Source organism: Electrona antarctica, assembly GCF_951216825.1.
Source record: "Electrona antarctica genome assembly, chromosome: 15".
NCBI classification, from domain to species: Eukaryota; Metazoa; Chordata; class Actinopteri; order Myctophiformes; family Myctophidae; genus Electrona; species Electrona antarctica.
In genome coordinates this window covers 30408034-30431065 of record NC_136796.1, presented here as the reverse complement: position 1 = coordinate 30431065, position 23032 = coordinate 30408034, and the positions used below count along the sequence as shown (strand labels likewise).

Genomic DNA, 23032 nt, shown 5'->3' with positions numbered 1-23032 from the left:
TGTTTCCCTGGGCAGGTATTAATGGACTGCAGGTATTAATGGACTTTTAGACCAACATGTTTGTGCCAGCATGGGTGATTAGATTTATTTATTAATCGCCTTTTTTCAGATGGGATTTGGAGCTCCATCCCTCCCTAGCGACAAGGAAACCCAGAGGTGTGCATAGTTGAGTGGCCTCAGCACCCCGTGGGGGATAATGTGAATACCATATTACAGACTGACAGACAGCCTCTTTTCCTCACTTGACAGTTAACAGGTGAGCAGTTTTCTGAAAAAGCTATGTTTCTATGTCAGTCGTTCTTTGATTTTTCAAAAATAGCAGACCTACAAGCTCTTAGCGCGCCACTCGGTGGCGCGCTATGAGCTTGTAGATCTGCTATTTTTCAATAGCTAAAGCATAACATAATGCTAACACCAAAAGGGGTTCCCGCCCAAAATGGGTTAAATGCTGCAACAACCCAACATGTAAATCCAGCCTGCAATGTACAACAGCAAACCAACACAACATATGCCATAGCCATAACTCCCTTTAAACATTACATACAGTACTACCCTCGGTTATAGGCTAACATAGCAAAGAGTCTCACGTAACGGGTGGGATGGAGGAGGTGAGAGGGCCACTATATTTACACACTAAAAGGCGTCGACCTGCGTTTCGAGCTTGTAGATCTGCTATTTTTGCTAATTTGAATTGAAATTCACTTACCGGTTTACTTGCATTTGCATATACTTTGCATTTAGTTATACTTATGTTAACTTTATGAACTGCAAATAAAAAATATATTAGACATAAAAAAATAGTAATACTAATCATTAAGTTACTATAATGTAGAATGAAGTAATTCAAGCGGGTTATGTTTGCATTTTTGGAATTTTAACCGCTGATCAGTATTCCGATATTAACCCGGCGGGCCGCATTAAGTGAAGGTGGGGGCCGCATGTGGCCCCGGGGGGCGCCAGTTGCCCAAGTATGATTTATAGAGCTATAGCGTATAGAGCTTTTACCAAAACAAAGTTTCAGCATGCTGTATGTTACGCTGAAATCACCAGGACTGCCTACTAACACCTTTCTGTGCTTGAGATGATGGATTGAAATTGAAACACAAATTGAATCACCGTCCTTTTAGTTGACAAAGTGTACCATCTATCACACTGTGTACTGTGTGTAGACATTATCCGATGGTGTCAGGCATTTAAATCACAGCATTCAAAGGCATTTCAGGCAATAGACAGGAGGATGAACGGCTGGCCGACACAGCAGACACTATACTATTGAACTCAGTGCTGCCTCTCCCTATAGGCAGTTACAAAAAAAAGAAAAAGTGAGATTCTAATTAGCTGTGACATTTGCATCAGCTATGTAAAATAATAACAATAAACACTGGAAAGATGCCTGTAACTACACATTTCTGAAGGTAGCTTGTTGTAGTCACATGCGTGGCAATAACATTAGCTTCCAGAGAGTGAAATGTGGCCATTAGTTAGTGGAATGTGAGGTACACACACACTCATCTTTACTGAGTCTACACAGAAGAGCACACGCATAAAGCAGAATACACTGAACAGTCACCTAAGCCTGATTTATACTTGTTGGCATCAGACCTCGGAAATAGCCGATCTATAAGCTTGTAGATCAGCTGTTTTCATGCAGGACACAACCAAGCATGAATCAGGCTTTACTCCACACAGAAGATTACATGTACCCAGCACATACCAACAGTCACCCATTACATCATTTTCTCCACACACTCCAGTGGAGTCATGTTGCCCATTAGTATTTAGGATTTGACACGTAACCAAGCACCCCACGAGCCCATTCATAAATTACACTAAAATGCAGTCTGCTACCCATCAACGGAGTGGGACGATTTATGTTGAGTCTTAATAGAGCTTTTATCGAAAAACAAAGTTACGAAGTGCTTTACATAACACTATAGAGTATAGACATAACCAAATAAAATAAAAACAACAATTAAAAGATGAAGACATTTATAAAATGTGCAGTGTGAAATAAAAACCTATACGATTTATAGATTAAAAGTATGGAAATGCCTTTCGATAAAAGCAAGTTTTAAGATGAGATTAGCACATGAGACAAACCCTGTGCTCCTAAGATACTCGATTGGGCAAGGAAAAACACCCAAGAAAGATAAGGATCACAAAGAAGGGACCCCCTTCCAGAGAAGACCCTCTTCAAGAAGGGACCCCCCCTTCCAGCATGGACAGGCGTGCAGTAGGTGCCAAATGTGCAACATTTAAATGCAAAACAAAGAACGATAAAAGGGGCATGGCACCCTAAGCTGATTTTGTCATTTGTTTCATCCCATCTCCATGGTGACATAATGACAGTATCATCAGACTTAACGAGGGCATTATAAATGTAGGCCACTAAAGGTGCAGTGAGAAATAAACCATTAAGATTTTGACGTTATTATTATGGAAGGGCCATTTTAATAAAAGTATGTTTTAAGAATTTATTTAATAGAAGACACTGATTTAGCAAGACTGGCCATGTCCTGGAAATTGCACCTGGCCCAGGTTCAAAGCCATTACAAACCAATTTGACATTGTTCAAACTGGTGCTATTAACCAGAAAGGCTATTTTACACCGCACACTACTGGCGAGAACCAGGCTGTGTGCATTAACAGGCACTCACAGAGAAGCTTGTCTATACAGTATATGTCAATGTGCAATATTCACTTCTGTTGCACTCTAGCTGAAATGCTGTGCAATTTGCTAACCATCTATTGGGCTCATCCAAATATCACCAATTTCAAATGACCGATACTGCAGACGACTTTGAATGTTGAGAGAGGCTAGACTGTGGCTGTGAATCCATTGACATATAACACGCTGATCCACAGAACAAAGGAGAAACTGGAAGGTTTGTCTAGTCGGAGCAGTTCTGGAGTGTGTGTCGGTGTGTGTTTGTGAGTCCGAATGAGGATTCAGAATTTTCCACTGTGGGCAAAGAGATTACATTCAGGGGTACATTCTGTCTGTATAGCAGAGGGAGGTCTAGGCCAAAGCCAGCAGTGTGGTAAATAAAAACCTCAGACAGAGAGACGGAGAGAGAGGCTCTGATTGGACTCTGAATCCACATCCAGAGCAGCGTTGATTTCGTCGACTAGTTCGTAGACTACCTTTTTCACTGACGAAAACTAAATCCAAACTAAATGAAAACTACACTATAATGACTAAAACTAAGACTAAATAAAATAAAAACTAGACTAAAATGTTAGGAAGGGACTAGTGGAGATTCAGTATATGTCATTTTACACTTGGTTGCATGCGACGCGTCGTGAGCTATTTTCAGCCATTACGACGGCATCAAGGCCCACCAAAATACATTTTAGTCTACTAAATCAATTGTAGATTTAGTCGACTAAAATCTTATATTTAGTCAACTAAAACTAGACAAACCCAAAAACATTCCAGGTGACTAAAATGTGACTAAAACTAAATTAAAACTATTCAAGAGACTATGACTATAACTAAAATTTGCTGTCAAAATCAACACTGATCCAGAGTTGCAAAATGCAGGTGACTGCATTATTATTATCTTCATGAATACAATTTATAAAGCAATCATACTAATGATAATAGTAGCCTTCATTCATATGCTGTACCATTTCATACACAGTTCATTCAAAATGTAGTACATAAAAGCAACTGCCGATGCTGCCCAGACACATGCCATTTATCTCTCTTCATCTCTGTGTTTGTGTCTTGCGCATGGACTGCAATGGAGTCTGTGACTACGTTTTATTTAATTTAATATTAATGTGAATATGTACAACATGTTGTACTGTGCTTATTTCGTGGTCGTATTGTTTTATTTCAAATTGTCTACAGTGAAAGTCCTTACACACCGGAAGCATGGCGAACAATTCAAAAAAAAGTGTCTGCAAATCAGACTCTTCATTCACGTTCTAATGTCGATGTACTGATGATACAAACAGCAGTTTAAATTAAATGTGACAGAATAAACACTCCCGGTATAGAAGGACCTTAACTCTCAATAAGATCACTCTCTACTCCCAAGTGCACTCATTTCCAGACTGCTCCGCTCCTTTGAAGAACCCTTAGTTTACCCTCACCAAACTCCTCCTTCACTTCCTGTGTCGGCACCACTTTGCTCTCTAACTAGCTTCAAGGTGAAGTTTCCCTTGAGCACTGTCTAGGGATCAGCTTTGATGGTCCAAGACCATTACTGGAAAAAAAAGGGAGAAAAAAGCCCAAAACTGACCCCGGATCAGAATCCTCGGGCAACTTCACCTTACTCCACCATTTCTCCTCCCTCTCCTAGCAGAAGTTGCCCTTCACCACAACTGCACCTAGATCAGATGCTCTGGCCCCAGGCTAAAGAATCCTCAGGGGTTATAAGCCAACCTGATCTTTGAATCAGCAGGTAAGAGCAACCTCCCCCATCGGCTCTCTGATTTTGTTTTTTACTTACGCTGTGTCCGGGCAAACCCGGTGTCCCTGCTAACCCGTCGTTGCCAGGGATACCCTGAAAGAAGGAACTGAGGTTGAACTGGTTTGTAGCCAATTAAAGGCCAGCCACTCCCATCTACAGTCCACCATTATTGTCAGGCAGTGTCAACAGGATTAGGAGGAAAGCCTTTTTTCAAGTTTATATAACATGGAGCATTGTTAGTTTGCTTCTGTAAACCGTTCACCTTTATGTTTTGTCTGTGTGCAGTTATGTGTTGTCTAACTGCAGAAATAACACATAACCGGTTCAGAGAACACTCACAAATCTTTGTAATATGTCAAATACCAATTTTGTATTTGCCATACTTTCCCCCAGCCACCATTCAATAGACTTGTGAGGTACAGTATTAGTTCATATATCTTTTCCACAGAGATCTCTGAGTGACGCGAACAGAGTAAAGAATCTCTAACTCTGATAGAATACAGTGACCTGCACCACAAACCCAAAATTCGGATTAAGTACTATTTTAACTGCAAGAATTTCAGATAATGTGAGCTAGTACAATACATGACCGTGTTTATCCAATCCCCATCTCTATTTATGAGCTTTTATTTCTTACACTTTAAGTCTTTTGTGATGTACATAGTGACATTTATTTGAAGGTCTGTACAGATAAAGAACGGATTAAAACTGTCCCTTTGAATGTGTAGTATGGCGAGTAGGGGTGGGTCCCGAACCTCGGGACCAAGTATGTACCGAACCGAACGTGCTTGGGTACCGGGTACTCATTACAATAATTCAATTTCGGTTCTCTCTATCGGTTCCCACACGCGGTCACACGCCATTTATTTATTTTCTACCCTTTTAATAGAAGCGCAGGGAACAGAGCTGATCTACAAGCCTACACCGCGTTGCATCAGCGACGCGTTGTGGGCTTGTGGCTTGCAGAGGCGGAGCTATTTCTCTGCATGCACGTTGCACAGCATTGAATCAACCCACCTCGAATGCGCGCCTGTGTGTGCATGTGTGTGTGTGTGTGTGTGTGTGTGTGTGTGTGTGTGTGTGTGTGTGTGAGAGAGAGAGATCACGGCGTAGGGTCCAGAGGCCCAGTCAGTTTAGAGCTTGCAGTCTAACTTCGAAGAGAGGTGGCGAAAAAACAAGAAAAACAACAAATGATACTACCTACTCTGGCAGGCTGGCACCCCATGTGCATGCAAACCACAGCATGCAAGCCGCCTTTGTTTTCAATGATCCCTCCATTCGCACGTCGGCAAACCCGTTCTCACCTATCGGCCGGAGATGCGCTGCCCCCCCATTCGCGATGCTAATTTGTGTGCGTGTGTGTGCGTGTGCGTGTGCGTGTGAGTGCGAGTGTGTGTTGCTCTCAAATCTCAGACATGCTTTTATTTGTTATTGTCAGTAGTTAGTAGTAAGAGAAGTAGCCTGCAACACCGCCCTGGGTAAATACAGAGTAGATATAGGCTATTATATTTAAAATAATCACTATAGGAGAGGATGTTACACTATTCATTATACATGTCTTAAATTGACATTGAGCTTTTTTGTTAAATAAACATTTGACCTCTTATTTAAGTTATTTTATACCATTTTGGAACCGAAATAGGGAACCGTTAAGAACCGGAATCGATAAGCAGAACCGGAATCGGTACCGGATTCACAAAAATCCTAACGATACCCATCCCTAATGGTGAGTCCATGGTTTGGTTTCATAAGCCAACCTTCAAATAAATGTGCATGTCTTGACTGACATTACCCAAAGCTTACTTCCCACGTAGGTTAGTGCATTGCGCACCATAATAAGGGTTAGTGCTTCTCTGTAGCCTGTGTATTTCAAATTCATAATCTAGTTCCTTTAAAGAATTAAGATGATGACTCAGTAAATCATGTCATGCTTGCATATACACACATATATTATTAAAAGGTAATCACCCCTCAAGCTGCAAAGCTTGCTGACATTCACAGCAATTCATACTTTGTCAGCGCTCTAAGCATCATATTATTGTAACGTCCCAGCTGCCAAAGCCAAGAATTATGAGCAGCATGGGATTCAGTTCAGACGCGTGTAGGCTATTCCGAAGCAGGCCATATGCATCTCAACAAGGCAGGCGCAGCGACAGTAAGGCCTTGAGGCTCGTCGACCTTGAGGCTTATGACTCGTGAGCCGAATATCCGATGGCCTCGCTCATCGATAAGTGTGCCATATGAGTTGGCAAGCGGACGGAATATCACCCGTTTACAATATTAGTTAGGCGGGATGGATGGATAACTTCATGGCGTGAACACACTGGCGGGCGCACCTCACTTCCACCCATCAGTTGCATACGGCCTGCTTCGGGAATATCACACATGCAGTTCAAACGCATTGGAAGAGCTTCTGCTTTGAAAAGAACAGACACACCGCCACCATCCGGCAGACGCTCTCGTCTTACCTGGGGACCTGGGAGGCCACCTGTGCCCTCAGGGCCCGGAGGACCAGGTGGGCCAGGAGGTCCTGGGGGACCCTAAATGATAAAAAACATAAAACGCATGTTTGCACATACTGTATGAAAGCACTTGTGCACACAAACACACACACATACTAACAGAGAGAGAGGGGGGGGGGGTACACTGGGAACGGAATTGGCTCTGCAACGGTATGCTGCCACAATAATCAATGGAACCAACCGTACGCTGCCACTATATCCATTTTAGCCAGTAGCACTTGCCATTACCCCGACGACCTTACAGGCGTATGCAAAGGCTCAACTTATGTAACTTAGATTACATTGTATGTAGACATAGCACTATATAGTATACAGAATATGCATAGTTCATTGTATAGATTTTCCACTGTTAGGTTCTTACGTATGATTCATGATGACTATTTGTATGTATTTGATGTATTACCATGTCTTTTGTTCCTGCTTACTGTAAATCGCTCTGGATTAAGAGCGTCTGCTAAATGGCCAAATTGTAAATTGTAATCAATGGAACCAACGGTACTGCCGCTATAATCAATGGAACCTGGCTGCGGTGCGTGTGAATCTTTTTTTCTTTCGCAAATGCTCTATTTTTCTGCATGTCTGCGGCGATTGTGCAGCCCTTCGCCTCATCTTCAGAGCGAAAAGAAAACAATGAATACGGAACTGGCCGTGGGACGGACGAATTGTCGGTGCAGCCACCTACAGTAGCAGGGTACGGTTCCGTTCTGTCCCCAGTGTAGCCCCCCCGAGAGAATACTGTGACACTGAAGAAACATCATTCTCAAACAAAGTCACAGAATTATGTAATTGCTGCCAGATCAAACCTGATGCCAATTGCTTCCTCCCTCCCTTCCCGGAGCTCCCTGAAAGCAAAGAGGAGTCAGAATCAGACCGGTGCTTGAACAGACGGCATAGGGAAAGCAGCTAGTATGAAATATAATAAGAATGCTGATCATGAACCCCGAAGCAAGGAGGGGGGGGGGGGGGGTGACTCAGCTTGTACTGTATGTGTATATTATTTTTCTCTCGGTCCGTCTCCCCCGTAGAGAATAATCCTCAATATGAACTCGCAATAAAGGCCGTCTGAGTCAATATGGGAATGTGTGCATCTGCGTCTACTTTAAACTACTTAAAAGCATGGCGTTTTCCCTCCTACCCCCTGTCGTGAAATAACGATTTTGAAGATGTAAATGGGTCATGTAAATGTGTGTGTGTGTGTGTGCGTGCGTGCGTGCGTGCGTGCGTGCGTGCGTGCGTGCGTGCGTGCGTGCGTGCGTGCGTGCGTCTGTGCGTGCATGCGTGTAGACACTCACAGGTCCGCCTGTGCCCGTGTGTGTTGGCATTATGCAGTTGCACTCTCCAGGTTCTCCCTAAAAGAAATATATAATTGAAATAAAAAATAAATAAATTCATCAAAATAAAATAAATCTTAAAGAGAAATCTAACCGTTGAGTAAGAACATCATAGACATTCCTCAAGCTGTCATGATTCTTTTATTCCCGACTTTTCTGGGAATAATCCTTTTTCATCACACAGATGCAATAACAAAAAAGAAGAAGAAAAAAAAGATAAAATGTTGTCAGCACTCAGCATGTACCGGTACTTCATCTCCATGTTTCAACCACACTTTGCAACGGCCTCATTCCAGCGTATTCATCTACGTTTTAACTTATACAGCAGCTACACAACCTTCTGAGAAGTTCTGCATCAAGATACTATCTTGATTACATAACTTCTCAAAAAGTTGTGTCCTTTTGAGAAAGTTGTGGGTTGTTAACATTGCAATGTGGGGTGTTAGTGCAATTTATCATGGCGAACAAGTACAGTATTGTTTGCAGAGTGGAATGTAACCTACAGGAAAACACAAAATATGAAGAAACAATTAATGCCAAGACAGTGTGCCAGACCCATATCGACCCCTACTGCTCTCTTGTTTCCCCCTACTTCTCAGTTTCTGTTCTTTCTTTGCAACTCTATTCTTCCATTTAATCCCTCCAATTATGCTCTCATGGACAGCATAACCCTCAGTGTTCATTGTATTAGTTTATAGACTCACATAAACGCTTCCCTCAACTAAGGCATTCTTTCAGCTTTCATTGCTAAAACTGTGTGGAGAAAAAAAGAGACTAAAACAATATGATTTTGTTGAGTTTTTGATGAGTTTTCAGAGCATCGCTTGCTAGCATCCATGGAAGCAACAGCCGAAATCCTCTGTTCACGCGCACGTGTTCTTTAGCGACTTTAGGACATATAATGGGATAAAGTACGATGTTCCAAGCTTAATAAAACATTAATTTGAGATCGCGCTAACCATAACAATGATCCGAATGGACAGAACACAGGTCTGTGACCATGGCACGGAATGGCCGATTAGTAATTCCCGGTTCTAACGACAGACAACATAGCTCTTATCATCTGCTTATGTCGCACATTTCACTGGCACTGGCCCCCTACCTATGGTAACGGGCGTTCAAGGTGTTAAATGAACACTCCTCAGGGTTTTACACTACTATATCTGCACCATCATAGGCCACCTCGCTCCCTCCTCCACCCACTCCTCCTCCCTCCTCCACCTGCTCCTCTTCCTCCTCCTCTCAATGACAGCGAGGAGTGCCAGGGCTGATGAATGCAGTAATTAATAGTCTCACACTATCTCTCTCTCTCTTAGGGCCCCTAAACTCCCCCAGCAATAGTACACTTAACTGTTACTGCTACTCTATCCCTGCCCAGAGGCCGGCCTGCCTGCGTGTGTGTGTGTGTGTGTGTTTGCGTGCGTGCGTGCGTGCGTGCGTGCGTGCGTGCGTGCGTGCGTGCGTGCGTGCATTGCTATACTTGTGTGGGCCAAGTGTCCCCACAAGTAGCACAATGTGAGAAATAGACAATGTGACGAAAACGTCCCCAAAAGAGTTGTTTTTAATGATTTTAAAATATATTTTATTAAGAGTTATAATTCTTTAAAATTCAGGTTGGTTTTAGTATTAGGATTTAGAGGTTAGGTATGCCTGATTTATAAGTCCTGCACTGACAATAGCAGATCTACAAGCTCACAGTAGATCAGTTATTGCTGTAGGGTTAAGTTTCAAAATGACAAAAACAGAAAGGAAAATAATGGCATTCATAAATTCACTATCCTAATATGCTGATATCCTCACAAGTATAGTAATACAAATGTGTGTGCGTGCGTGCGTGTGTGTATGCGCGCATGTGCGTGCGTGTGTATGTGTGTGTGTGTGCATGCGTGCGTGTGTGTGTTGAACCATCTCCTGCGATTACCATCTGTTCCGCCCCTTATCGCCAAACCCCTCAAGACCCTGTCATCCAAACAAAACGGTAGACTTACCTTGTCCCCTTTGGCTCCCTGCAAGATAACACGCACGCATGCACGCACACACACACACACACACACACACACACACACGCACACACACACACACACACACACACACACACACACACACACACACACACACACACACACACACACACACACACACACACACACACACACACACACACACACACACACACACACACACACACAAAGAGAGAGAGGGAGGGAGAGAGAGAGAGAGAGTGAGTTTGGCCTTGTTGTTTCAGAAGAATGCTCCCAGGGCACGGAGTTGAGTGCAGATCAGGGGACACTTGATAAGATAGGAGCAGACATGGCCTCTGTTATGGATCGAGGCGGACAATCCTTGGTTATTAAATGATGCCTACATCAAGGCCATTCCCCCAAACATAGCTCAGAGACAATTAACAATTCAGACATTAAAAGTACAGAGGCGACAACTAAAGTCTCTTAAACTACCAGATGCTGATTAAAAACAGTCACATCCCCCCACCATGCGCACATGCACACAGTATAAGGAGTAAACGGTAACAAACTCACATTTCTGCCATCACCTCCTGGTAATCCATGTACGCCTGGGGTTCCATCTTTACCCTGCGGAGCAAAAGTGAACAGGAAACGTTCTATGGTTTGAACCAAAGCAAAACAGAATGGCAATCCCAGCACGCACGCACAGACGCACAGACACACAGACACACAGACACACAGACACACAGACACACACACACACACACACACACACACACACACACACACACAGGTTCCCAAGCGGCCGCGCTACCTCCTGAGCGACTGCTGCCCATATGAAAGTAAAGGGGCAGTGCAAAAAAAGAAAATAGGTAGAACTTAAGTCAGTCACACCTCAGCATTACTATCTTACCGGGGGTCCCTGCACTTCGTTACCCATTGGCCCTTGAGGCCCGGGAGGCCCGATGTCTCCTTGGGGGCCCTATGATCAGGGATAATGAATACCAATAAAAACAAACATATATATTTTTTGTATGCACTGTAGAATCATGAAGTCAGGAACATTAAAGCTGAATTGACGGTAGCGTACCGTTATGCCAGTGGGACCAACAGGTCCAGGTGTCCCACCGTCTCCCTGAGGTGCCTGGAAACAAACCACAACACATTGAACCAACAACACGGCCTCTAATAGCAGGGTGGACCATCTCATTTACATAATTTGGCAAAAAAGGAAGAAAATATATATACAGTATAAAAATCTCACACTATGATACAAAGCCTCTTCCTGACGGATCACCTCCAAGTATCAATGATGTAAAAATACGCAGCCATAAAAAGCGTTGAAATAATAATAAGAGATAATATAAGAGACGTATGCCTGATTTAGACTTAGAGGCGTGCTGTTGTCCCAAAATAGCTGATCTACAAGCAGTGCATCACATTGTGAACTTGTAGATGTCGGTGCGAGACACGTTGCGCAACCACGTACAAATCAGACAAAACTTACTGCAAGTCCCGGTAGCCCTCTTGGCCCCTCCACACCCTGTTAAAGGGATGACAGGTGCACAAGAAGACATGAAAACTACACTTGAGGATTATAACAAAACAAGAATATACCCAAAAAATAGAAAGAGCAACAAAAGACAAGCGTTCTGGCAGAGGAGATCTACTACACGGTTTATGACTGTGAGAAAGAGACAGTGCCGTGACAGACTGCTCCTTCTACACCACTGGTTGACCAACCGGTGACCACCAGTGGTCCTTCAGGGGGTTCCAGGTGGTCCCCAGCTAAATGATAGAGTTGGTAACCAAATTGATCCTTATAGATTTAACTCTTGAGCGTTATGAATGAATGAATGAATGAATGAATGAATGAAACCAAATGAACCCTTACGTTACGGGTTCATTTGGTTTCATGTTACGCTCTCAATAGTTATATTTGCATTTGCAACATCTGCATTACTTAATTTACGTCGTCTACACAAATTAAAGAATGTAAAATATATTGTATTTTGGTCGTTTGCCTGTTATCTCTCCTATGGTACCAACATCAATATATATACAGCATGGAATCGTGGACAAAATCTTAACCAACGATAACAAAATCCTTTAGTTTTGGGTCTGAGAGGCTAAATCTCATCAAACGGTGGTCCGTGGCTGAAATGCTGAATAAGTAATGGGCCTTGATATGAAAAGGGTTGATAAACCACTGTTCTACAGGATGGCAGAAGGCCTGGCCATCGTCTCCCAGATGCTCTACAGGATGGCAGAAGGCCTGGCCATCGTCTCCCAGATGCTCTACAGGATGGCAGAAGGCCTGGCCATCGTCTCCCAGATGCTCCACAGTAAACCACTGCTCTACAGGATGGCAGAAGGCCTGGCCATCGTCTCCCAGATGCTCCACAGTAAACCACTGCTCTACAGGATGGCAGAAGGCCTGGCCATCGTCTTCCAGATGCTCCACAGTCAGCGGTACAATCAAAGACAACAGAGGAATGAACAGAGGGTTTTAAAGATAAGCCAAAAGGGATTAGGGTTTGATGTGAAGATTTACAGCCTTATAATCCTAAAATCTGTTGAAGAACTAGGGAACTCAGACAATTGTCTGTCCTGAAGGTCTAAGCGACCGAAACGTCGACCTAATAAAGAGCAACATTTTGGCAAGTCTGACAGTGTGCGTGACCTTTTCTTTGTTTTTCAAAGATACCTTTTGAAAAGAAAACGATGAAAGGTGATGGAATTTAACCAAGAAGATGTGCCTTACCTGGGGTCCTTCTAGGCCAACCCCGGCAATTCCAGGATCGCCCTATAGGGGGCAGGACAACATAGAATAGAATGAAATAGATTATTCAGGGAGGGATCACAGCCACACTTGATTGAACCCCATTAAGAAAATAATAAGTAATAGGCTTCAGTACCTGGCTTCCTTTGGTCCCTGGGGAGCCCTGTGTGCCGGGCAAGCCTGGTTTTCCCTAGAAAGAATCAAGAAATGGCTATCAGATTTTCTTTTAATGTGGTGGTCAAAATTTAAACCATGATTCTATTTTATTTTATTTTTGAGGGGAGCTCCTATATCCAGCTTTTGGTGTCTGTCCACAAACCTGGTCCTACACATTACATTTCCATTGACAATGCATGGAGAATTTTACGTCATAGTGTCTGAGCAAAGGGCTCTTTTTTCGTCCATGCTAAACCCCTTATCCATAAATTACTTTACTTTTTTTTTTTTTTTTAACATTATTGAATAGTTAAAATAGCCTACAGGCTCGCGTCAATGTAGATCAGCTAGTTGAACTATTCAAAACGTTTTTCAAAATAGTAATAAAAAGGCAAAGTAGTTTAGGGAAAGGGGTTTAGCATGGACGAAAATAGAGCCCATAGCGTCTATTTTACGTCATGATGATGTACAATGATAAGAGCGCCCCTCACTTCACACGGGTGTGATTTTTATTTATTTTTTGCTTACATGTTTGCCAGCCTTTCCTTGCCCAGGGGGGCCGGGCTCTCCCCTCTCTCCTTTGGGTCCTGGTACGGCCACTCCGTCAACCCCTGCAAGTGTGTCCACAGAGGGACAGCTGGTACAGGCATCGCCCTATCAGCACACAGACAGCAGCACAACGTCATCAGAGAGACACTGCTAAAACCTGTATTCATTCCACTGCCTACTCTTCTGGACATGGAATATGCTCAATAACTAGACCTGTCACAAGTAGTTTAGTTTAGTTTGTCCGGGTAGCTCAGTCGGTAGTGCTCTCGCCTTTGGACCACAAGTTCATGGGTTCGATCCCGGGCACCGCCAACTCAGTGTATGAGTATGAGGCTTGGGTGCGGGAAGTACTGGGAGCTGATGGTAGGTGTGGCGCTCCACCTCAGCAATCCATCTCCCAGGGGTCTAGCACATTGTACGGGGACAGACTCCATCTTCCAGGAGTCTAGTGCATTGTAACCAAGGAAGCTCTGAGAAGGACAATGGGGACAGAACGGGGACAGGGACAGACTTCATCTCCCAGGGGTCTAGCACATTGTAACAGGGACAGACTCCATCTCCCAGGGGTCTAGCGCATTGTAACGGGGACAGACTTCATCTCCCAGGGGTCTAGCGCATTGTAACAGGGACAGACTCCATCTCCCAGGGGTCTAGCGCATTATAACGGGGACAGACTCCATCTCCCAGGGGTCTAGTGCATTGTAACAGGGACAGACTCCATCTCCCAGGGGTCTAGTGCATTATAACGGGGACAGACTCCATCTCCCAGCGGTCTAGTGCATTGTAACGGGGACAGACTCCATCTCCCGGAGGTCTAGCGCATTGTAACGGGGACAGACTCCATCTCCCAGCGGTCTAGTGCATTGTAACGGGGACAGACTCCATCTCCCGGAGGTCTAGCGCATTGTAACGGGGACAGACTCCCGCATGTTATTGGCTGATACCGACAATAAGCCACTCCTGACCTACTTCTTCTTCTTAGTTTAGTTTAGTTTATTAGCAAAAAATACGACACGTATAAAGGAAACACATTTCTGTGTGACGAAAGGAAGAAGCCAGAAGGCTAGCTGTTAATCTAACATAGATTAAACGTTGAATAAAACCAATACAAAATAATACAAGTTCACAAGGGCAACGATATTGTTTTAGATGTTTCAAAAAGTGATGCATCTATTCGTCTTAGTAATCTAATCACAAGTATTTGTGATTCCACCAATGCAATCTAGTTGCAATGCACACAGAATAGACTGCAGAGCTAACATGCCTGTCAGGTTCAGGAGCAAAGCCTTACATAAAGGTGCTTCTAGTTTAGGCCTTTCTAGCAGAATCAATAATGGGGCAAATTGGTAATTGTCCAGGTAAGGCGACGACCATAATCACAATGTCGATTCAGGGTTGAGACGTGCAGGGTATCATGTCAGCCGCCTCTCTGACCTTGAAATTCTGTCTCTCTGCACTATCTATTCTAGACAAAGCAACGGTGATGGTGGCGGTGGTGCTGCTGCTGCTACTACTACCAGTAAGACATGCACTGGCCATATATGGAGCGTGTCTTGAGTGTACAGGGTTTGATGAGGTCAGATCAACATATAGAATGTCAGAACAGGTCAGCTACATATATGGAGATCTAATGGTGGCAGCGTCTTAAGTGTACAGGGTTTGATGAGGGCAGAGGTAGGGCCGGGCCTTTATTTTCGGGCCTGTTGAGAACTCTAGTTTTCGCCGGCTGCCGATATATGTCAGAACAGGTTCTGACATATATCCATAAACTAATATTTATGACATCAGGGATCTCCATATATGGGCTTAATTGCGCCAGCAGGTCGCATTTATTATGATATGATCCCTGATTTACTATCATCCCTGATAATGTCAGTGACTGACAGTAGACTGACAGGAAATGGGGAGAGAGATGGAGGGAAGACACGCGGCAAAGGCCGTCGGGATCGGGAGTCGAGCCCGCGGCACGCCGTCAGGCTGGCCCCGCAGCCTAGGTGCCCGGACGGTTGAGCTAACCGTCTGGGCCCATGTACGGGGATTTTGATGATGATATCATAGTGATGTCACAAGACCTGGGCACAATATATGGGGGCTTTCCCCATGTATGGGGATTTTGAGTGACAAAAAACTTTATAGTTCATAGTTAACTGCGACCTTCAGCCGCAACTACTACTAATCATCATCATCATCAGAGATTAGCTGCTCAGAGTGACACACGGACGGAAAAGAACCTGGAAATAGTCTCCCTCCCGGCCTCTGGTCCACCCGGCCTGGCGGAGACAATAAACTGATCTGAGCCGGCAGTTTTCAAGCGTCATCGCTTACCTTCGCTCCCTTTAAACCCATTACTCCATCTCGCCCAGACTCTCCGTGCAGTCCCGGGGCTCCTACTGCTCCGTCCAATCCGTTGTCTCCTCGCTCTCCCTGGTCTCCCTGGCAACGGTGAAACATGATTATGATATGCCCCGACGTTCACCTCAGTGTGGTGTACACACACACACACACACACACACACACACACGCACGCACGCACGCACGCACGCACGCACGCACGCACGCACCAATTCCCCTTTTCTCCACTCTTGCTTTTATCTGCTGTAGATAGATTCCTGCTACTTCCCTGCTGTAACTAAAGTATTGTCGGGCAAGTTAAGTCAAAGGAGTTTGAAGGTTGTTTAAGGTAGCGTGACTCCTTTGAGGACACGTTTCTATTACGGAGAAAAAGGATTTTTCCGAAATACTTTAGGTTCAATGAGGTGGATGCGTTCTGTGCCTCTTTCAAACAGCACACGGTTGCTGTCTACGTTACGGTGGAGCGTCTGCTCTCGCCTGACGTGACTTAATCTGATGCAGAATGATTTTCCCGCAGATATTCTGATTATTTAAGGCTGTCCAAGTGTCCCTGACGGCCGATGGGGATTTAAAACAGTCTAATGTCTCTGTAGACATTGGGTTTATTTTAATTCATGTTGGATGGTAATAGAATACAAACCAGATACAAACCACTGTTGGTGGTACTGGACTGCACATAAATTCATTCATTTACTGTATGTTAATTATTACTAGACCATGCGTATGTCCACCAGTATACTCATTGGTGATCGAGTGCACCTTTTTACAGTGTAGTTACAGTAGGAACCAGAAAGAAAAAGAATAAAGCATTCAGAGATCCAGTGCCGGTATCTTTATTCTTATCCATCTTGGTTTGCTTAGCAGAACTACAAGCTCGTATCGCGGCACTCGATGCTTGTAGATCTGCTATTTTTCAATAGCTAAAGTATAACATAATGCCTAAAACACCAACGGGGGTTCCCGTCCAGAATTTAAAAAATTGCCTAACGAGGAAGTAACTGGTGGACGGGTTTCTGAACTGCCCACTTCCCTCGTATGAGACACAGACCGAGTAGAGAACAATTGTGGTATTTTTTTATTAGTGAGGACCAATTATATGAAGATAGGTTGAAAAGTGGTGAAGTGGGCCTGGTGGAGTGAACTTAGCAAAGAGTATTGCATGGCCTCGGTGTGAGAATGCAGCATTTTTTTTTTGGGTTGTTAAGAAGGAACTTACTTTCGCTCCCTGAACACCCTGAAGACCTGGAGGGCCCTGCATATGTAAACAAAGAGCAATGTAATGAAAATATGAACATGGAATACACAAACATGAGATAATCTTCAAGTTCTATGCATTCGCTGATACCTTCCGGGGGAAATCCATCGTGTTGACACAAAAGGACACACGCCATGGGGGGACTGATGCAGACATGAACTAAGCCAAAGGGATTGATTAGACTTGCTGATATCATTCTGTAGTTAACAGGGAAATCCCTGTATGACCATAATTGCATAATATCGTATGCATTACCATTGCTTTGCTCTTTGGGTAAGTTCATTGGGTTAAAGTGGTTTTCCAAACAAGCTAATTGGTATGACTGTAGACTACAGAGCATGTTGGATCAGCATAATGTATTGTAGAATATACACCCAGCCTGTATTTGCCCTGGGTGAGGGGATTGATAATGAGATAAAAAAAAGAAAAACTGTTCACAGTATAGCTGTGTACCAACAATGAGGGATGCGCGCCAACAACACGCCTTCTGTATTGAATTTGAGAGCCAACTCAGTCTCTCCCCACACTGTTGGATAAGCCCTGTGGAACGGTAACGTTTCCTTCACCAGGGCAGTTCCTCATTAATAGTAATGGTAATCTATTAAACTAACCCATTCAGGCCTGACGTCAAAATTAAAAAAAAAAAAGTTTTCTAAACCATGACAATTTTCTGAAAGATTTGAGGCACATTTTAACGATTTTTCAAAAATAGCAGATCTACAAGTTCATAGCGCGGCACTCGGTGCCGCGCTATGAGCTTGAGCTATTGACAACAAAACATACAATGTTGAATGCCGATTAGCACTATGAGCACTCAGAAAGCAGCTCCCAATGGACCAGATAATGACACCGTCATTACACTCATGGGCTCTCACCTGGGCACCCTTCAGTCCTTCTTCGCCAATGGGTCCCTTGGGTCCACCTTTTCCCTGCCATTCACACACACATTTCATTTTACAAGATGCCATATAAAATGATCACATTCAAAGAGATTGCCATCAGCTACATGACTACCTGCACTCTTCATGGGAAGAGGCGAAAAATATGTTTATTTGAATATATGCGAGTTAAAGCTGCAATCCATAACTTGTATCTGGTCCTACGCGGGTGATCCCGGGGTGTCGACGTGAGCACCACAATTTCTGCCGAGCTAATACAGAAAGCCTGTTTGGGGATGGAAGAGCAAGAACCAGCTACAAACACAGTTGTGTTAGTTATATCATATTAACACTTAGACTGCTGCCGTGTGGCCACAAGTGGTAGTTAGCTTGCGCAGGCCGGAATTGGGGAGATTACTACTCAAGCACTTCCGTTTTCCCGTCTCGGCAAATGAGAGGAGAAAAGCCTAATAGCATTAGCTCATGCTAGCTATCTTTCTCCAGAACTGTTCATATTTCAATCGCGATGCCCTGAAAAATCTGAAATCAGATCCAAACCTCGGATGTCTGATCAGCACAATGGACAGCGACGTAGTTTTCGAGAAAGGCCAGAGAAGATCGTAATTATAACAGTAGTCTACGCATGCGCAAGCACGTTCCGTACATGCAGGTGTGAGCAAGGTGCTAAAGGTTGTTTTTTAAGGTGCCGTTTCAGATCCATATGAAGCGATATAAAACGTACATATACGATACGTTGATCGCGGACAATAGATGGCTATTAAAAAAACAAAACGTATCAGCCGCAGACAATGTGTTAACATAAACTATGTACCATACAGATTGGTCACAATAATGTTTTGTTAACAGAAAACAGTTGGTGGATAGCAGCTTCAACAGTAAATGCTCATGCCACAGCGGTGTGCCGCTGTGCGCCCTACAGAGAGATGTCCCCCGATGGTTCTGCTACCTTAGCGTTTCACTAATAGGACCACCCACTGAGCAGACTCTCTGCAGCAGAGCCTTCTTAGGGGCCGAACATTAGTCTACCACTGTGACGGTGCCCCTCATGGGCGTTCCCCGTTTAAAGCACATACCCAGCATCCCACTGGGAGAGCTACGCACACCTGAACACTTGTTAGCCCATTGAAACCGGGACAGCATCTGAGCCATTTTTTTGATTTTAACCACTTTAACCATGCATAATTATATATATATATATATATATATATATATATATATATATATATATATATATATATATATATATAAATGAAAGGTGTTTTTTTTGCTCAGGTGCTAATGGCTTAATCTAATACAGACGTCCCCTTTACTTCTAAAATACTTACTCTTTCTCCTTTGGCTCCAGCTAATCCTTGCGGTCCAAGCTCCCCCTGCATAGTGGCAAGAAACAAAAAACAACAAAACAGATCCATCATCATCCATCATCTGTATATCTTATCAACACCATTATCATCCCTCCACAGGCAAACACACTGATATGCAAACAAAGGTGTGGCATAATGCATTTCCAAAGAAAATAAATCAAGGCTTTTTATAATGCATCATCTATTGCTGGGCCGTTTCATTCTTTCCCATTTTAGATGAAACCCGAATCCTTCCTCTCCACTTATACTCCCTACCTCTTGGCCAGGCTTCATCCGTTTGTTCTCCAACAAGACACTCACCAGTTCACCTTTATGTCCCACGCTGGGTTCCCCCTTCTCCCCTTTCAGGATGAGGTTCTGAGCCATGAGACCGTTGGCCGGGAGCTCTCCGAGGGTGGGGCACACAGCACAGGCCTCTCCCTGTAGAGCACGTGAACACACGAGACTGGCATCACAGCGGATGTGCAAATCATTCATGCACTTCTCAGATAGCAACAGCATCAAAGAGGAAAAGGAGAGATGCTCATGCTCGCGCAACGCTGATCCCACACCGGGAACAGCGAACAGAGGGTATGCGCGGGACATCATCATCATACGCGGGAACGCCTACTGAGTGGCAAAAAACCCCCCCACCTTTCTGGCCTTGACAGCCCATACAGTACATCCAAACAGGAAGGTCTTATTTGATTGCAATAAACAACGTTAAACTCACTTTGCCACTCACTTTATGCATGCGAATACCCTCTATAATAAACTAAATGTGTTTGCCTTGACAGCCCATACAGTACCTCCAAACAGGAAGGTCTTATTTGATTGCAAAAACCACGTTAAACTCACTTTGCCACTCACTTTATGCATGCAAATACCCTCTATAATAAACTAAATGTGTCGCACTGCGACAATTAAGCATCTTGATCGGCTACTTTCCACAGGCCACCATTGTACGATTAAGTCAGGCTTAACGCCAACACAAGTACAAGTATGCTACATTGACTTTCAAACAGGCACTCGTTCGATTGCCCTACAGTATCTGTCAAAACCCACATACCTGTATTTGGTATTCCAACCCATTTATAAATACGGTACATAGAAATTCACAAATGCTTTTCGACAAGTGCAACAAAATACCAGCGGGTCAGACACTAATTAAGTGCTGAATGAGGCCACCGGGATATTGTACACTGTGCAAGAAGTTGTTGATCCTCGAGTCTTACAAAGAAAGCCAAGCTAACCTTTTCGCCTCTGGAACCATCCAATCCTCGCTCTCCCTGCCAAAACACAAACACAGACGCCAAATTAGTCCCCACATACCGTGCTCTCTCTGTGTGTGTGTGTGGGCGTGTGTGTGTGTGTGTGTGTGTGTGTGTGCGTGTTGATGTTGGTGTGCTTTGAGGTGCATCGGCCCAATGTGCCGCACGAAAGATATTAATCATGCAATATAAACAGCACATACTTCATCACACACACACATATGTGTGCGTGCGTGCGTACACTTTGTATTATGTGCTTCTCAGGTGAAGGTTAGTTTGCTAGTTTAACTGCATCTACCACAGATACATTGACAATGCAAATGTTTCCAAAATGTCAATGTATAGGAACATGCACTTGGTATATCTATACTGTAACTGTACTATGTCATGCTTCCAGAAATATGATGAACCAAAAGGAATGCAGCGTAAGCTGTAATTTAACAGCTCCGTACCTTCTCCCCCGCCGACCCACCTGCTCCATGAAGGCCCTGATGAACAGACGGAAAGGGAGGATAGAAATGAAGTTGAGAGGTGCTTCAAGAGGTAGCGAACAAGTATGGTATCTCTCTCCCTATCTTTGTCTTTCACACACACACACACACACACACACACACACACACACACACACACACACACACACACACACACACACACACACACACACACACACACACACACACACACACACACACACACACACACACACACACACACGCACACGCACACGCACACGCACACGTTCTCCCCCTGCACATCTCTTAACCAGGTATGACAGATGGATTCGGAAATCGTTTGCACACCAGAATCTCATAAGGCGTGCGAGATGTATGCGTTCGTTCTCAGAGAAATCATTTCCCGTCCCCTCATGTAACCTGGAGAACAGGCAGAATGACTGCGAAAAAAAATACACACATTTCAGTCCAGTGAGTTCTTGCATGCTCTGGGAGAGAGTCGGATTTAGACAATATTGACAGAATAAAGCAAGCTTTGCCTTGGAGACTAAACACAACGTAGAGGTTGTCTCGTGGTGTCTACCATTGCACTGCTGCCAGCAAATGTTGTAAGGGTTAACGAGCGACGCATGACTCGGACAAAGGGGAGGGGAAAAAAAAGTCCCTCGCTTCAGAATGATTAAGTACTATAGACAAATGCACACATTAATTTGAGCAAGTGCTCAAGTATCGCCTCCTTAGCAGTGAATTCATACCACATCCATTATTCGGCACTGAAATGTTTAGCAAGTCACCCTGGGGAGTTCCGCTGATGCTGCAGAATGCAATGCCGTTTGAGATCTGAGTGAACAGGGCACACTGGTTGCCTGACCTTTTAACGCGTCTAATGGTGTGTTTTTTCTTTGTGTACGTATCGTCACTGTCTCAGTGTTGTTTACAGTGTTGTAGGCCTATAGCTGTGGAACTGTACTGAGGTCTCTCTCACACATTATTCCGCCACCTCTATCTCTCTTATAATCATTATCATCATAGGGTTTGGTAGAGACCAGTGGTTCTCAACCTGTGGGACGGGACACCCCGGGGGGGTCCTCACATGGCTTCGGGACCATTACTGTATCAGAAGTAGCCTAATCAACAATCTATTCTATACTATAAAACCACTGGCCAAATTGTCGAATATAAAAAATATGATCATTTTGGGGGGTTCCCCAGTTCAAATATGATCATTTTGGGGGGTTCCCCTGTTCAAATATGATCATTTTGGGGGGTTCTCCAGTTCAAATATGATCATTTTGGGGGGTTCTCCAGTTCAAATATGATCATTTTGGGGGGGTTCTCCAGTTCAAATATGATCATTTTGGGGGGGTTCTCCAGTTCAAATATGATCATTTTGGGGGGTTCCCCAGTTCAAATATGATCATTTTGGGGGGTTTTCCAGTTTAAATATGATCATTTTGGGGGGTTCTCCAGTTCAAATATGATCATTTTGGGGGGGTTCTCCAGTTCAAATATGATCATTTTGGGGGGGTTCTCCAGTTCAAATATGATCATTTTGGGGGGTTCCCCAGTTCAAATATGATCATTTTGGGGGGTTCTCCAGTTCAAATATGATCATTTTGGGGGGGTTCCCCAGTTCAAATATGATCATTTTGGGGGGGTTCTCCAGTTCAAATATGATCATTTTGGGGGGGTTCCCCAGTTCAAATATGATCATTTTGGGGGGGTTCTCCAGTTC

At 44.0% G+C, this 23032-nt stretch overlaps 1 protein-coding gene across 9 annotated transcripts in view; it reads right to left on the bottom strand.

Annotated features, from left to right (window-relative positions):
- Positions 1-23032, bottom strand: part of col16a1 (collagen, type XVI, alpha 1) — a 124051-nt gene that overhangs the window by 36081 nt on the left and 64938 nt on the right. For 7 of the 9 annotated variants that reach the window (XM_079522671.1, XM_079522670.1, XM_079522674.1 and 4 more), the window contains 19 exons: positions 21298-21333; positions 20828-20863; positions 19896-20015; positions 19557-19601; positions 18208-18261; positions 17294-17329; positions 16051-16158; positions 13705-13830; positions 13157-13210; positions 13003-13044; positions 11746-11781; positions 11329-11382; positions 11152-11220; positions 10812-10865; positions 10263-10280; positions 8236-8292; positions 7747-7785; positions 6890-6961; positions 4461-4514 (listed from right to left, as the gene is read on the bottom strand). In XM_079522671.1, the coding sequence (XP_079378797.1) occupies positions 4461-4514; positions 6890-6961; positions 7747-7785; positions 8236-8292; positions 10263-10280; positions 10812-10865; positions 11152-11220; positions 11329-11382; positions 11746-11781; positions 13003-13044; positions 13157-13210; positions 13705-13830; positions 16051-16158; positions 17294-17329; positions 18208-18261; positions 19557-19601; positions 19896-20015; positions 20828-20863; positions 21298-21333 (1110 nt within the window). The remainder of the gene's footprint in view (positions 1-4460; positions 4515-6889; positions 6962-7746; positions 7786-8235; positions 8293-10262; positions 10281-10811; positions 10866-11151; positions 11221-11328; positions 11383-11745; positions 11782-13002; positions 13045-13156; positions 13211-13704; positions 13831-16050; positions 16159-17293; positions 17330-18207; positions 18262-19556; positions 19602-19895; positions 20016-20827; positions 20864-21297; positions 21334-23032) is intronic. The other 2 variants (XM_079522676.1, XM_079522678.1) reach the window with 2 other exon arrangements.